Genomic DNA, 13,145 nt, shown 5'->3' with positions numbered 1-13,145 from the left:
GATTTGATTTTACTCCTTTGTTCAATATTACGATACTGACAACTTGCTGTGGAACATAGACTGAACTGTTCTATTGCACAGGAACGTCTGTAAATTAGTGTTGGCCTGATTTGCATAGTCAATGATACTTCACAATTCTGTTTCAAAGGTGTCAGAAAGCAAAATGAAAGAAAATTATTGACAAAACTGAACAAAATTTGCTTGAATGCTTTAGATTTTTATACTGGGGGAAAAAATGTGTCAGGATTATGTATAACCTCAATAGGAAAGCTATCTGTTTTCCTGATTGTAATGCTTCCAACTTTGTCTGTCAAAATGGACTTCCCTGTAACCAAGAAGTAGAAGAATTCATGACACACAGTGAGTCTATCAGTAGTCCTGTGTACATGGTGTACCGTGGCCAGTGGGGTCACCACACAGACTGTGACAATCCCATAGACTTTTTTCATTGCAAATATATCTCTATGATTTGAACTTGTCAGCATATCTGTCCTTCTTTATTTTTAATTCAAATTTTCAGGAGAAACATGTTCTGTTCGCATCAATGAGTGTCAAGACAGACCCTGCTGGAATGGAGGAACCTGTGAAGAGGACATAAATGGATTCAAATGCAATTGCCCCTTCGGTAAGCATTTATACTTTTTATATAATTCCTACATTGGCACAATATGACAGAATACTTGCTACTCAAGTGCTATAAAGCCTTGTGTAATGCAGGCATTCTGCTTGCATTTTGAAGTGTACAGAGCTAGTTATTTAGACTAATAAAAAGAATGTTTTTGTCTAATTTGTCATAAGAAAATCTTATAAATGATTGATTGCGTAGCTAAAAAAGTACTTGCAGTACAAGAACATATTGAGAAAGAAATATGACAGAACTGAAGATTTAAAATTATTTAGTGTATATATGTATAAATTAAATGATTAAATTATTAAATTATTTATTGTATATATGTATAGACACCTTACAGCAACACATTCTGTCAAACAATATAGGGTTTAGGCAGAAAAATGTTGAAACTTAGCAAACATAAAAACCTCAGTCTTTCAAATCCTATTCCACTGGCCAAATTACTAATTACCAAAGGACCTGAACATTGCTCTAAAGTTTGTTTGACCTCAATCTAGTTGCCTGATCTTTGTCATATGTGAAATGTCCTGAAGTATCCAAGGTATTGTGTAAAGCTGGAAGATATGCTAGAGGATAAAAGGGACATCCAAGATGCATCAGGCCAGGTAGCAAATGAACCAATCACAATTAGAGAGAAAGATATATGATACTGAAAGTTTTGCTTTGCTAATTTTATATATATATATTTATTGTTTAATTTGAGATTTTACATGTTACTTTGTGTTTACTAAGATAAAGTAGAAAAGGGTGGGTTAGAAATTCCTAACCTTAGAAATTGCTTTTACCAAAGGAGCCTGAGGTACTGATTTTGCAACTTGTAAGTTCATTCATAAATATGGGTGATAAATTACAGACAAATTCTAAAATGGTTTTTGTTTTTATGTGTGCATTTATAAGCTCATTGTTACTATGGAAAATAAGGTCAAGAAAACAAATTTTATACACTTATGGACTAAAAAGTATGTATAGTACTGTGGTGTTTTTAAGATAAATGGATAGTGATCAGTAAAGCCTGGGAACGTCAGAGTACTGAAATACAGTTCTCCAAAGAACCTTCTCAAACTGAAAAACTTATTTTAAGGGAACTTCAATGTATTTAATAACATAAGGTCCTTAAAAGCCTTAAGGTTGGTATCTGTTGAGTTGGGAACTGAAGACAATACTGAGTTGTATCATCAAAGATAAGGTGATGCTTTCAAGTTTGTTGCTTCACTGAGACAAATTTAAGCCTGCCAGGCGTTTCACTGAATAAAGGCTGTAGCAAAACATTAACACAAACATTATTTCCTTTGTTCTTTTGAGATGGAGATTATCACATTCAATGCACCACTTTGCTATCATGTGTTTGACTCTTGTTGGTGTTTACCAAAACTTTGATCTACAGTGGATTTTACACAGAAGCATGCTGCAACTCTTTATTTCCACAGATCTAAAAGGAGATGTCATTCATACAGCAGAATGCATGTCAGTGACAGGAAAACAAAATTGTTGTGGCATTGTGTTAGTAATCATCTGTGCCTCTTTCTTTAAAGAAAAACTTCATAAAGGTTTCCTTACCCAATTAATTTTTGTAATAATTCCCAGTGTGTGTGTGTCATCTGGAACAATGAAGTTTATGTAATGGACATATGAACTAAGACTATGAGTTTAATTCTAGTGACTCTAAAGAAATGCTGTGTATAGCAGTGGTTCTTGATCATCATCAGTCAAATGATCAAAAAAACCTCATAGTGAACCAGGGGGCATCTGTAGAAATGATCTTTTTTTTTTTTAGAAGAGTTAAGACTTGCTGTCATTTGCAGCTACATTATTAATATGATAGCAAACTGAATTAGAGAAGGGAAAAATTGCTGATGTGAATATATAACAATGATCTAAAAAGAGGAGAATTTTAATCTAATTGTGATACACATTCTATTTGTGTCCTTGGCTAAAATAATTAATATCCTTGTTCATATTCTCTAGGTGAAGTTGCAGATAAACAAATGTAACCATCTTTCAAATACATTGCTATGATTAAATAACATCTGTAAATTGTTTGAAATCACAAGTTTCTGAATAATTTTACTGCTAGCTAAGTTCTAACAAGAGTATCACTTCAAAACATAACACAGCTGACTTGAGCTAATTTTTAATTGAAAAATGACAATTTATCCCCCACAAATTTGTTGACAGTCAGTGCCCTACGGTATTTCTGGGAAAAAAGTAAGTTTTGCTTCTCAGATGAACTGTAGTTGTTGGCTTTTTAGCAACTAAATACTAGCGAGCAAATAAATAAAAATATTTAATAAATCACATGTATTCAATAGCAATAGACTAGGGAACACATAGAATTTGTATACTCCCTAATGATTAAGTTCTTGAAAAAGCTTGTATCTGTATCAGTCTGACTAGACCAATAACATTTTTACTCATTAGGTGCATAGCTGTTTTCTTGGCACTTTTCTGCTTTGCCTCTGTTGTCTAAAACGGTATCTGCACCTTATTTTAGATGTATAATGATGTCTTCTCAAATTTGACCTTTCAATATCAAATATGTTACAAAGAATGAGCATAAAAATCTTTATCTTCAGTGGAGGTTCTGTTTCTAATTTTATTTAGATTATTATTATATGAATAATAGTAACTATTATATTAGATACATCTTAAGATGACTTAGTTGGGCAAAAAATATGTCAACGTTTCTGCCATGTCAAAAGTGAGCAGCACTGTTTTGTACCTTTTACTAAATGTTCAGGGGTAACCACAGTTAGGAGTTACATACATTAAAAGGGTAATCACAGTTAGGAGTTGTATACATTAAAATTCATTGAATATATTTTTTCTTCAAATTATGGCATAATAGTGTTGTTATAAAGCATAAGTCCTTTTAAAGTACAATTTAGAAGAGAAGGATTAATTTCTTTTTATTTTTTCTTTCATAAACATTAATGCTAAGCTAAAGATGTGGGGCTTTGCATTAGCAATGGGTGAAGATAGTTTTATGATCTTGATGGCTTAATAATGAAGAGATGCTCTGTAATAGTAAATATAGAATAAAACTCTATGTTTTGAAAAGAAATTGAGATTTTTAAAATCTTTTATCTTATAGAATGTCCATGCAAAGTGGATGTAAGACTAGCACTTCTTACTATAAAGATATATATTTTCCCAAAAGCTCATCTGGTCTCACATGGTATGCAGTGTTGCATCTGGAAAATGCATACCTGGCCCAGTGAGAGAATGAACATGAAAAATATAAGTCTGAATTTTTCACAGTACTGTGTGCTGTAGATATTTGGTTGTATCTGAAGAAAGCAAGCTGATTAGCCTGATTAATAAGGTTAATGAACTCAACAAGAATGTTATGGTAATACTTAGGTTGCTTCTGATAATAAATAAGATTTTTCAGATCCTGTGTCTTTATAAAGTAGAGTGTTTAAGAAATGGAGAACAACTAGCATATTGCCATTGGAGGGAGTTAAGAGAATTAAATTGTCAGAGAAGATTAATAATCTGATAAAATTGCTTTTGATTGAGACTTGTGGTCCTCCAATTTTATTTTATTTAAAGAGCTTAAAGTGGGAAAAGCACACAGAATGTGCAAATTGAACATATTTAATTCTGTATTAACTTTCAATGACAGTTTTTTCTTCTAGAGAGTTACCTAGATCTACCTCAAATGCTTCTGTAGCCTACACAGTCTATTAAAATGACCAAAATTTTGTGTTTAAGTTTTCAAACTTATATATAAAGTTCATTCATCCTCAAGAAGCACAGTTGTTTTTCCTTGTCAATAAATCAGAACTTTATATATTTAACAAATCTAAAAAATATACATTTAATTGTATGAGCTCAATTTATGAAAATATATCTTATGCTTTATTACTTACTTTCAAGTAGTTCAGTTTCTTAATATGTGGACAATTTGTATACTCAAACTGTTATTTTTATATGACAAATCCCCTTTCAGTAGCGTTAAAAATAATCCATTAAAATTCTCTGTAATACAGCTGAGAACTTTCTTAGAAATTATTCCAGTAGTCCATCCTGCTGTTGATAAGTTAGTGTCACTAAATAGGATGAAATGAGGTCATTTAATCACACAGATCATTAATTCACAAAAATGTATCTCATCTTTGCTGGAATCCTGAAATAACTAGAGTCAAATTTTAAAAGTAGGTAACTAGACAAAATAGTTTCCTTGTAAGCAATTTGGGTTGATGTTGAGGTTTTTGTTTTTTGGAGGTTTTTTTGGGGGGGAGGGTTGTTTGTTGTTGGTGGTGGTTGATTGGTTTAGTGTTTTTTTTTTTTTCTTTTGGTTTTGTTTTTCTCATTTTCTTGTACCATATTCTAATTTTATTAAAACCGCATAGGAAGCCTGTGCATCAAAAGGTATTGGTTACTTTCAGTAATGGGCACTTCAGGGTGTACTTTTGTGGAATTTTGTGACAGAGCATGCTCTTTATTTTTGCACCTCAAGATTAGAGGGAGTATATATCAATACAGATAGATCAAATAGAATCAGACAATATCTTTAGATATTGCATGAAATAATTTCCTAAGTCCTTTTCTCTCTTAGTAAAACACATCTTCTGAAACTGTTTTTCGGGAAATTGCATAAAAATATAGCTCGGGTGACCTGTTACTGCTATATATTGATGACCTTTTACAGGAGATTTTACAGGCATTATTTCTGAACTTTAGGCAGGTCAGGTCAAGTGTAATATCTTTTATGTTTTGCTTTGTTCCTCACTATCCTACTCTAGGTTTAATTGACAATAAATTGCATGCATTTTCTCCAAGTTGAGTTTATTTTTCCCTTAATTTTTTCTAGTGTCTAGGTTTGGAAAGACAGGTGTCTGCTAAGGAAGGCAGGAGCCTCCCTTGAAATGGAAAAATGTAAACCCCTTCCCTCTGAATAGTTATAAATTTGAAATTAAGGGGAGCTCTCAGGCAAAAAAAAAAAATATGGGAGCAGGAATAACAGTTCTTTATTGGGGAAGAAAATTTAAAAAAAAAATAAATAAACAATGCAGTGAACCAAAACAGCACTGATAGAGTCAGAATACAACCTGACACCCTGTTGGACAGGGTGTTGGTAGCAGTCCAGCTGGGAATTATAGCTGCAGTCCTTCTGGAGTGTCAGGTGTGGTTCTGTAGGAGCAGTGATCCTGTAGAAAAAGGGTGTAGTCTTCCTGCAGTGGAAGAGGCAGCTGCTGCTCTGGGAAATCCAGTGCAGGAAAAGCTGTACTGGTGTTCCAGAAACTCAAGTTTATATCCTGGTAGAAATGCTTGGCTCCTCCCTCTGGGCGGAGCATCTCACAATGGGATGTTATTGTTCTTATCAATCACGCAGTGACAATCAATAGCCCAGTATCAGCAAAAGTCTTCCCTGAGGGAGGACTGGTTCTGGAAGAGATAAGGAAAACCGCTCACTTAACAGAAGAAAAGTGCCATACAGATGGTAATAGAATACATCTTGCTTCTCAATCTGGGATATCTAGTAAGGGATTTCCATGTCTTTATCTCAACCAATGATATATTTAATCTAATTTTCTCTCCCCATCCTGCTAACAAGAGGGAGTAAGAAAGCAGCTAGCTGGGTAGAGGTCTGGAAGCCATACAGGGTGAATCTGCCACACACCCACAAGCATCAGTGCTGTGAATCAGCTGATTTAAGAAAAAGAAAAGTAAAAATATGAACCTTCATTATTTTAACATCCTTGAGTCTCTCTTGGAACAAAGGATGAAGCTTGTAGGAAGAAAGTTCTAAAATATTTAATTTCAGGTTATTCATTGATACAAGCAACGTAAGAATTTTTTTATAAAATTCTTGCAATAGGGGGAAAGAACTTTAACAATAAGTCCTATAAGCAGGATGGAAGGGCCCTAAATAAACCTTCTACTCAGTACTGTGGTAGAGCTAAGTGCTACACCTATAGCAGCTCTGTCTGGAAGGTGACACTGGAAAAGCAAGGTATTCCAAGGAGTCTGAAACTTTTGTTCCAACACAGCAAGGCATCGTGTGTTGTTAAATAGTATCGTCTTTTTTTTTCATCAATTTTATTGGAAGAAATTCTAGCCTCTTTCCTTGGAGTAGAGTAAACCTCCAGTCAGTACCAAAAATACTGAGGAAAATGGTAGGCACTGTTTCTTGCCATCACTTGCTGTCCCCATATGATCTTTATCATTAGAAACATAAGGACTGATCAGTATTGATTAATATGTATTCTGAATTCAGTGCAATAAAAGTGCAACCTAATACCATCTTCAGTGATGAAGGCAATGGTCAAGGAAATTCAAGTGATTATATATGTACAGCTACTATTTGATACTTGATTTAATATGTGATGTTGGAACTAATATGGTGTTGGCTCAATATAGAATGAATGTAATTCTCCACAAAAATCTATCAGAAAATTGAAGTGCAGATAACTGATGAGAAAGTCCTAAAGGACCTGTGTTGTGTTCCAACCTTTGTTAAGATTAATGTGTCCAGAAAATATTTTACCTATCAGTGAACCAGTATGCTTAGCAGGAAAAAAGGATCCATAGAGACTCTTAGATCAGATCTTGTTCCAAGAAATAATGTACAATTTCAAACCCATGGATCCATTCCCTGTATGTTTTATTGCCTTGAAGTTTGTTTGTACATTCTTTTTCTTTTATGTGGCTCAGTCTTCAGATTGTTTTTATCAGTCCCTGATGTTTTTTTTTTCATTTTGGCTATTTATATTGCTCATCGAAACACTATTAATTCTTTGGGGTTGCTTTCAAATTTGTTTTATATTGCTTCCTTCAGGTGGTTTTATGAAGATGTGTGACCTGTTACCCTTTCCCTTCTGCTTCCTTTGGTATTTCACCTTTTTTCTCTATGAAAACAAATATTTAGAATCTTGTATTTGTTGCAGGCATGTTTGAAGACTAATTAAATTTCTGTTTCTTGCAGACAGGCTAGTTAGCAAGAATTTTTATTTTTAGTCACTAACTACTCGTTTCCTTTTCTGATTAACCTGCTACTTGTTTATTTTAGAGTTTTAATTTTAAATTTCTTTTGTTTTTAAATTACTTTTATAGATGAGTTTTTTTAGTTGAATTTTTAAGTTCACCTGTTTTATTCGTATAGGATAAATATTTTAAGTGTTTCAAATTTGGTGAGATTGTTTTTGCAGGTTTACTTCTTCCTTTTGTTCACTTGAGGCAAAATATTGTGTAATCATGATAGCCTTTTATGTAGGGAATGACTCACTCTTTTACTCACTTTTCTTTTAGTCTTTCAGCTAGATGAGAGTAGGAGTAAACTGAAAATTTTCATTTTTGTGTGTTTCAGTGTACATGAATATGCCATTAGTCTTTTCTTTATATCTGAGAAGTTCTTAACTTAATACTTTATTCTGAAAAAAATAAAATCATTGATGACTTAAGGAAGATTAAATTATTAGAATAACATAAAGATTAAGCATCAGCAGCTGAATGAAACTGTAGCAACAAAAATATTTCTAACCCAGCTGTTTCCATGACAACCTCCCTTCTTAGGTTTCAAAAAACATTTCTGCATTACTCCTGTGCTACTCTTCATTTCTGTTGTATGTTATTTAAATTGATAAATATTTCCATTTTATTAATATAGAATATTGGATGAAACACATGACAGAAAATATTGTTCTATTTGTATTACAATAGTGTCATGATGCCTGATTTATATTAGGAGCACTTATATAACATGCTTTCTTCATGTTGTTTTCATTTTCAGTGTTACTATGATCCAGGGAGTTCAATAGGTTTTGTTTTGTTTGTTTGTTTGAAGGGCAATCCTTGTTGTTGCAAACAAAATAGGAAATAGTTGGATATATCACGATTTAATTTCCCTATTTTGTGGTTGTATAGAAAACATGCATACAGATGAGATGAACATTTTCCTAGAGGTACCTGTATTTTGTATCAGAGTTTAAACTGGGAGACCTTGCATTCAGAAAACAAAGTTTTAGCTAGCAGAAGATGGATGAGATGAGATGAGATGAATACCAGCTGATCTGATTTACTCTGTGACTAAAGACACTGCAATAAAAGTGGATAGAGATCTCCTTAGCATTATTCTGATGCCCTTTTTTCATGTTTACAAATGAATTTTGGATATTTTTTTTTAATTGGCATAATTTTCCTCCATATTCTTCTCATCCTACCTTTAAGATTCTTAAAACAGTTCCTCTATTTTAATAAAGTGCAATGTTATGCTTTAATTCACCATCTGTACCTAAAAAGAACAAGTGAAAAATTCATATGTATTATAACTAAATGTGAATCATCAAAAAAATAACACAAAGGATGATACGTGTAGCAGGATGATAAGGGCAGAATTGCAGTCTGTACAAACAGTGAAAATTAGCTGTAATAAGGCACAATTTAAAAATTCAATAAAATGAAACCTCACAAAAGCTACCATACAATTTTATTATGTTCAGCATAATTGGCAGTCCTTTTTGGAGGATAACTCGGGACTGAAATAGTGAAGCTGCTGCCCAAATTGAAGCACACTGATTGAGACCCTATCTGGATATGTTCTGACTTCAGCAATTGAAAATAAAAATTTAAATTGATTAATAGTATTAATAGTCCAGATACCTTGTAGTCTAGGCTGCCCACACTACCTCTATAGGCAGTCCTCAAATCAAGTACTCAGTCCAAACAGAACCAGAAAGTTCTGCGACCAGATTCACAGTTCACTTTAAAAACAATAAAGCAATGCTGATGTAATTAGCAATAACATAAAGGTCACGAGTGATAAATTTTGCATAACTGTTTCTCAAGAAAGGAACACCTGCACAACTCAGTGGAGTTTACTACAGCATTATGTATCAAATGTAGCTTTACTTATGATCCTAGTTATGATCAAATTTAATGGTGATCGAAATGGTTAAGTTGGGATCCCTTTCCCAAGGTTAATTGATTCTTCAACAATATATTTTCATTTTCTCTAATTCTAGACTCTTATGTCAATTACTCTTTTGTATGTCTTTTCTTACATATGGCCTGTACACTTGAGACAACCTGTTTATCTATGCACCCTGTGACTTTTTCTTTGGTGCAGATATTTCTATAAACCTAGTATTTGCACAGAACCAGAATGGTTTGGATTGCAAGAGACCTTAAAGATCCTCTAATTGCAGCACTCCTGCAGAGACCTTCCACTGGACTAAATTTTTTAACCCAACCTGGCCTTGAACACTTCCAGGGATGAGATATTCACAACTTCTCTGGAAAACCTCCTCCAGTGCCTCACCACCCTTACAGTAAAGACTTTCTCCCTAATATTTAAACTAAATCTGCCCTCTTTCAGTTTGAAACCATTGCCCCTTTTCTTTGTCACTATCTACCCTTGCTTTCATAAACCCCCTTTTAGGTATTAGAATCCATCCCCATCTTGTCCTCTCACTACATACACTCGTACCCCAAAGCCCTTTTCTGTCCTTTCTGTTCTGTTCTTGCAAACCTTGCCAAACCTCTGCCCAGCTTGTATTTGTTTTTGGGATTGCCCTGTCCCAGGTATGGAATCTTGCATTTTATATTTTTCAACTACATCTCAAACATGCCAAGGTCCCTTTGGATGTCATCCCTACCCTGCAGCATGTCCACTGCACCACACAGATTGCTGTAGTCAGCAAAGTTGCCCAAGGGTGCACTAAATTCCATTGTCCTAGTGCCAACAAAGATGTTAAACAGTGCTGGTCCAAATAGTGACTCCTGAGAAATGTCTTTTGTTACTGATCTCAACTTGGATATTGAGCCATTGACTGCATTTTAGTGACATTTTTATGAAATAAGTTCAATATAAACTTTCTTGGTTACATGTGTAGTTTCAGTTTTATCTTTGCAGATTTCTTATGATACCTAGAAATTCAATTTACATATCAGTATTATGATAAAACCACATTCGGATAAAGAAAAACTCATAATAATACCACTTAAAATATACATATAATATCTCTGTAGATGCATATTATTAATATATATTTATGACTGTTCATGTACGTAATCAAAATTGTTTATGGAAATTTATTTGATTTAACAAACAAAATTATAGATTGATGGAAAATATCTGTATGTACTTTCGCAGGGAAACATTTCAATAGAAAGTTCACTGACTTTTAACCTTTCTATATGTGATGAATTTTTCTCATCAAGAAACTTTATGAAATGTTTTTTAAACTAATTTCCATGTAAATTTACTTATTTAACCTGTGCATAATTTTATTTTGTCTTCCTTTTCTTTTTTAATTGAATGAGAAATATATTCTTATTTATCTGGATGTGGTTGTTAAACCATGCTGTACTTCATGGGAACACATCATCACTGTATCATTTCTATGCCTTCCTTTGGTACCATTTATTATACTCCTATATGTTAATGCAGCCTTGCCAGATGTGTTTCTTTACTGTTTATGAATTGATATTGATAAAAGAGCTGGGAAAAGACACTTACCCTTGTAGAAAAAAGATATCCTTGCAGACCAACTTTGAATGACAAATTTATCACTGATGAGCACTGTCACACAATGAAATAATAATCCATTTTGGTTAGCAGTGCAGAAGACCTGTATGAAGTTCAAGTCTGCCTTCATAACCTGGCATGGTTATTCTCTCCAGTCTATTTTGCATAAACTGTGGTTAGACAGGAAACTGAATATCTGGTTACTCTTTCTACTAGGCAGGAATCCAGCCCAAAACCAATCTGCAAGTCCTCCCTGAGAGGATTCAGCAGCTTTCTTCCTTAAGCTTGTAACTCAGACTGTGCCAACTGTGTCAGCTGGACTTTCAGAGAATAAAAAGCATGCTTTGACAGCTGGATGGGGAGTCTGTACATCAACCAGCAGAGAAATAGAGCATAGTACAGATTGCACATAATTCCAAGAGAATTATTCAGCTTTGCTAACTGGGATTTATTTAAACTTCAGTTGAACTTCTTGGTTAAATTCAAGTTTCTTTTTTTTCAAGCAAGTTCATTTAGTTTCCTCTTCATGAAATTAACTTCCTTGTCATCCAAAACAAACCTTTAATCTTTTTAAAATTTCCATTGGTTTTTGCTGTTATGGAGTTTATATTCCTCATAGCAACTCATATAATGCAGTGTTTTGGATTTGTGACAAAATAAATGTTGATATTATACCAATGTTTCTTGCCAAGTAGTGTTTGCACAGCAAGGACTTTTCTGTTTCTCACACTACCCTGCTGGCAAGTAGGCTGGGGATGCACAAGGAGTTGGGAGAGGCCATAGCTGGACTGCTGAGCCCAACTAACCACAGGGCTATCCCATACCATATGACATCATTCTCAGCATATAAAAATGAGGGAAGAAGGATGTGAGGGACATTTGTCTTCCCAAGTCATGGTTGGGCATGATGGAGCTCTGCTTTCCTAGAGATGGCTGAGCAACTGACTGCTGATGTGAAGCAGTGAATAAATTCCTTGTTTTTCTTTGCTTGCATGCACAGCTTTTCTTTTCCCATTAAACTGTCGTTTTCCAAACCCATGAGTTTTTCTTACTTTTTTTCCTTCCAGTTCTCTCTCTCATCCTACTGAGTGAGCAGCTGTGTTGGATTCAGCTGCCCACCGGCATTAACTAATCACATTACCATATCTTTTCCTCTCCATTTTCATTCCATAAAATATAATGCAATTACATTCTAAAGATTAATAAAGGCATTAATATATCAGCATTCTTCTGAAACAGATTTGTTGCATATTCTAGTACGCTTTGAGATAAATTTAGCTCTGCCATTGCAGAGCTGCAGTAGCATTCAATAGCACAATAAATAGTCAATCCCACCAGTAGTTTTCTTTCTTCAGGTATATATATGAAATTATCAGTGAGTAATCCTCTTGTCCACCCACATACATCTTTCTAATAATACTTTTTTTTTTACTTCAAATATACAGTCCTTCAACACAAATTATCTTCTCAAGCTATATATCAACAACTTTGCTGATATCAAGGTACATGCAGTAGAATGGCATGTTTGGGTGATTCTATACCACATGAGCTGTATAGAATGACTACTGCCTTCATCCTCCATGACTTGTTACCATTGTTGAATTGCACTTTTCTGTCATATTACACTGCAAACTCATATCTAATTTGCTAACCATGACCACCCACATACTCTACTACAAGAGAAAGTGCATCTCTCTTTTGAAGTTCTCCATGTTATGAGATTGAATACTCATTTAATTCCTGAGGACTTTTGCTGTAATTAAAGAATTCTAAGTATTCTTCAAAGTGCAAAGAGGATTACCTTTATCTACTGCTGTGGTAATTGTATAAAGCCATAGCTATGAACTGAACACTGAGACTTTAGCATCACTAGTTACACTTACCTTGTTCTTGAACCTTTTTTCTCCACTTATTCTAAAGTAACTGAGTGAACTGAACACAGCATCATACACTTATTATTTTAACATTGTTTTAATGCAGCACGGTTTGTGTTGGAAGGGATCTTAAAGATCATCCAGTTCAAAACCCCACTGCCACAGGCAG

General features: G+C 34.0%; 1 protein-coding gene across 1 annotated transcript in view; it reads left to right on the top strand.

Annotated features, from left to right (window-relative positions):
* Positions 1-13,145, top strand: part of EYS (eyes shut homolog) — a 765,693-nt gene that overhangs the window by 174,722 nt on the left and 577,826 nt on the right. Inside the window, exon 13 of the mRNA XM_072926499.1 lies at positions 521-625. Coding sequence (XP_072782600.1) covers positions 521-625 — 105 coding nt within the window. The remainder of the gene's footprint in view (positions 1-520; positions 626-13,145) is intronic.

This window comes from Taeniopygia guttata, chromosome 3, assembly GCF_048771995.1.
Source record: "Taeniopygia guttata chromosome 3, bTaeGut7.mat, whole genome shotgun sequence".
NCBI classification, from domain to species: Eukaryota; Metazoa; Chordata; class Aves; order Passeriformes; family Estrildidae; genus Taeniopygia; species Taeniopygia guttata.
The sequence above is the reverse complement of the archived record's forward strand: the minus strand, read 5'-3'. Positions and strand labels throughout refer to the sequence as shown.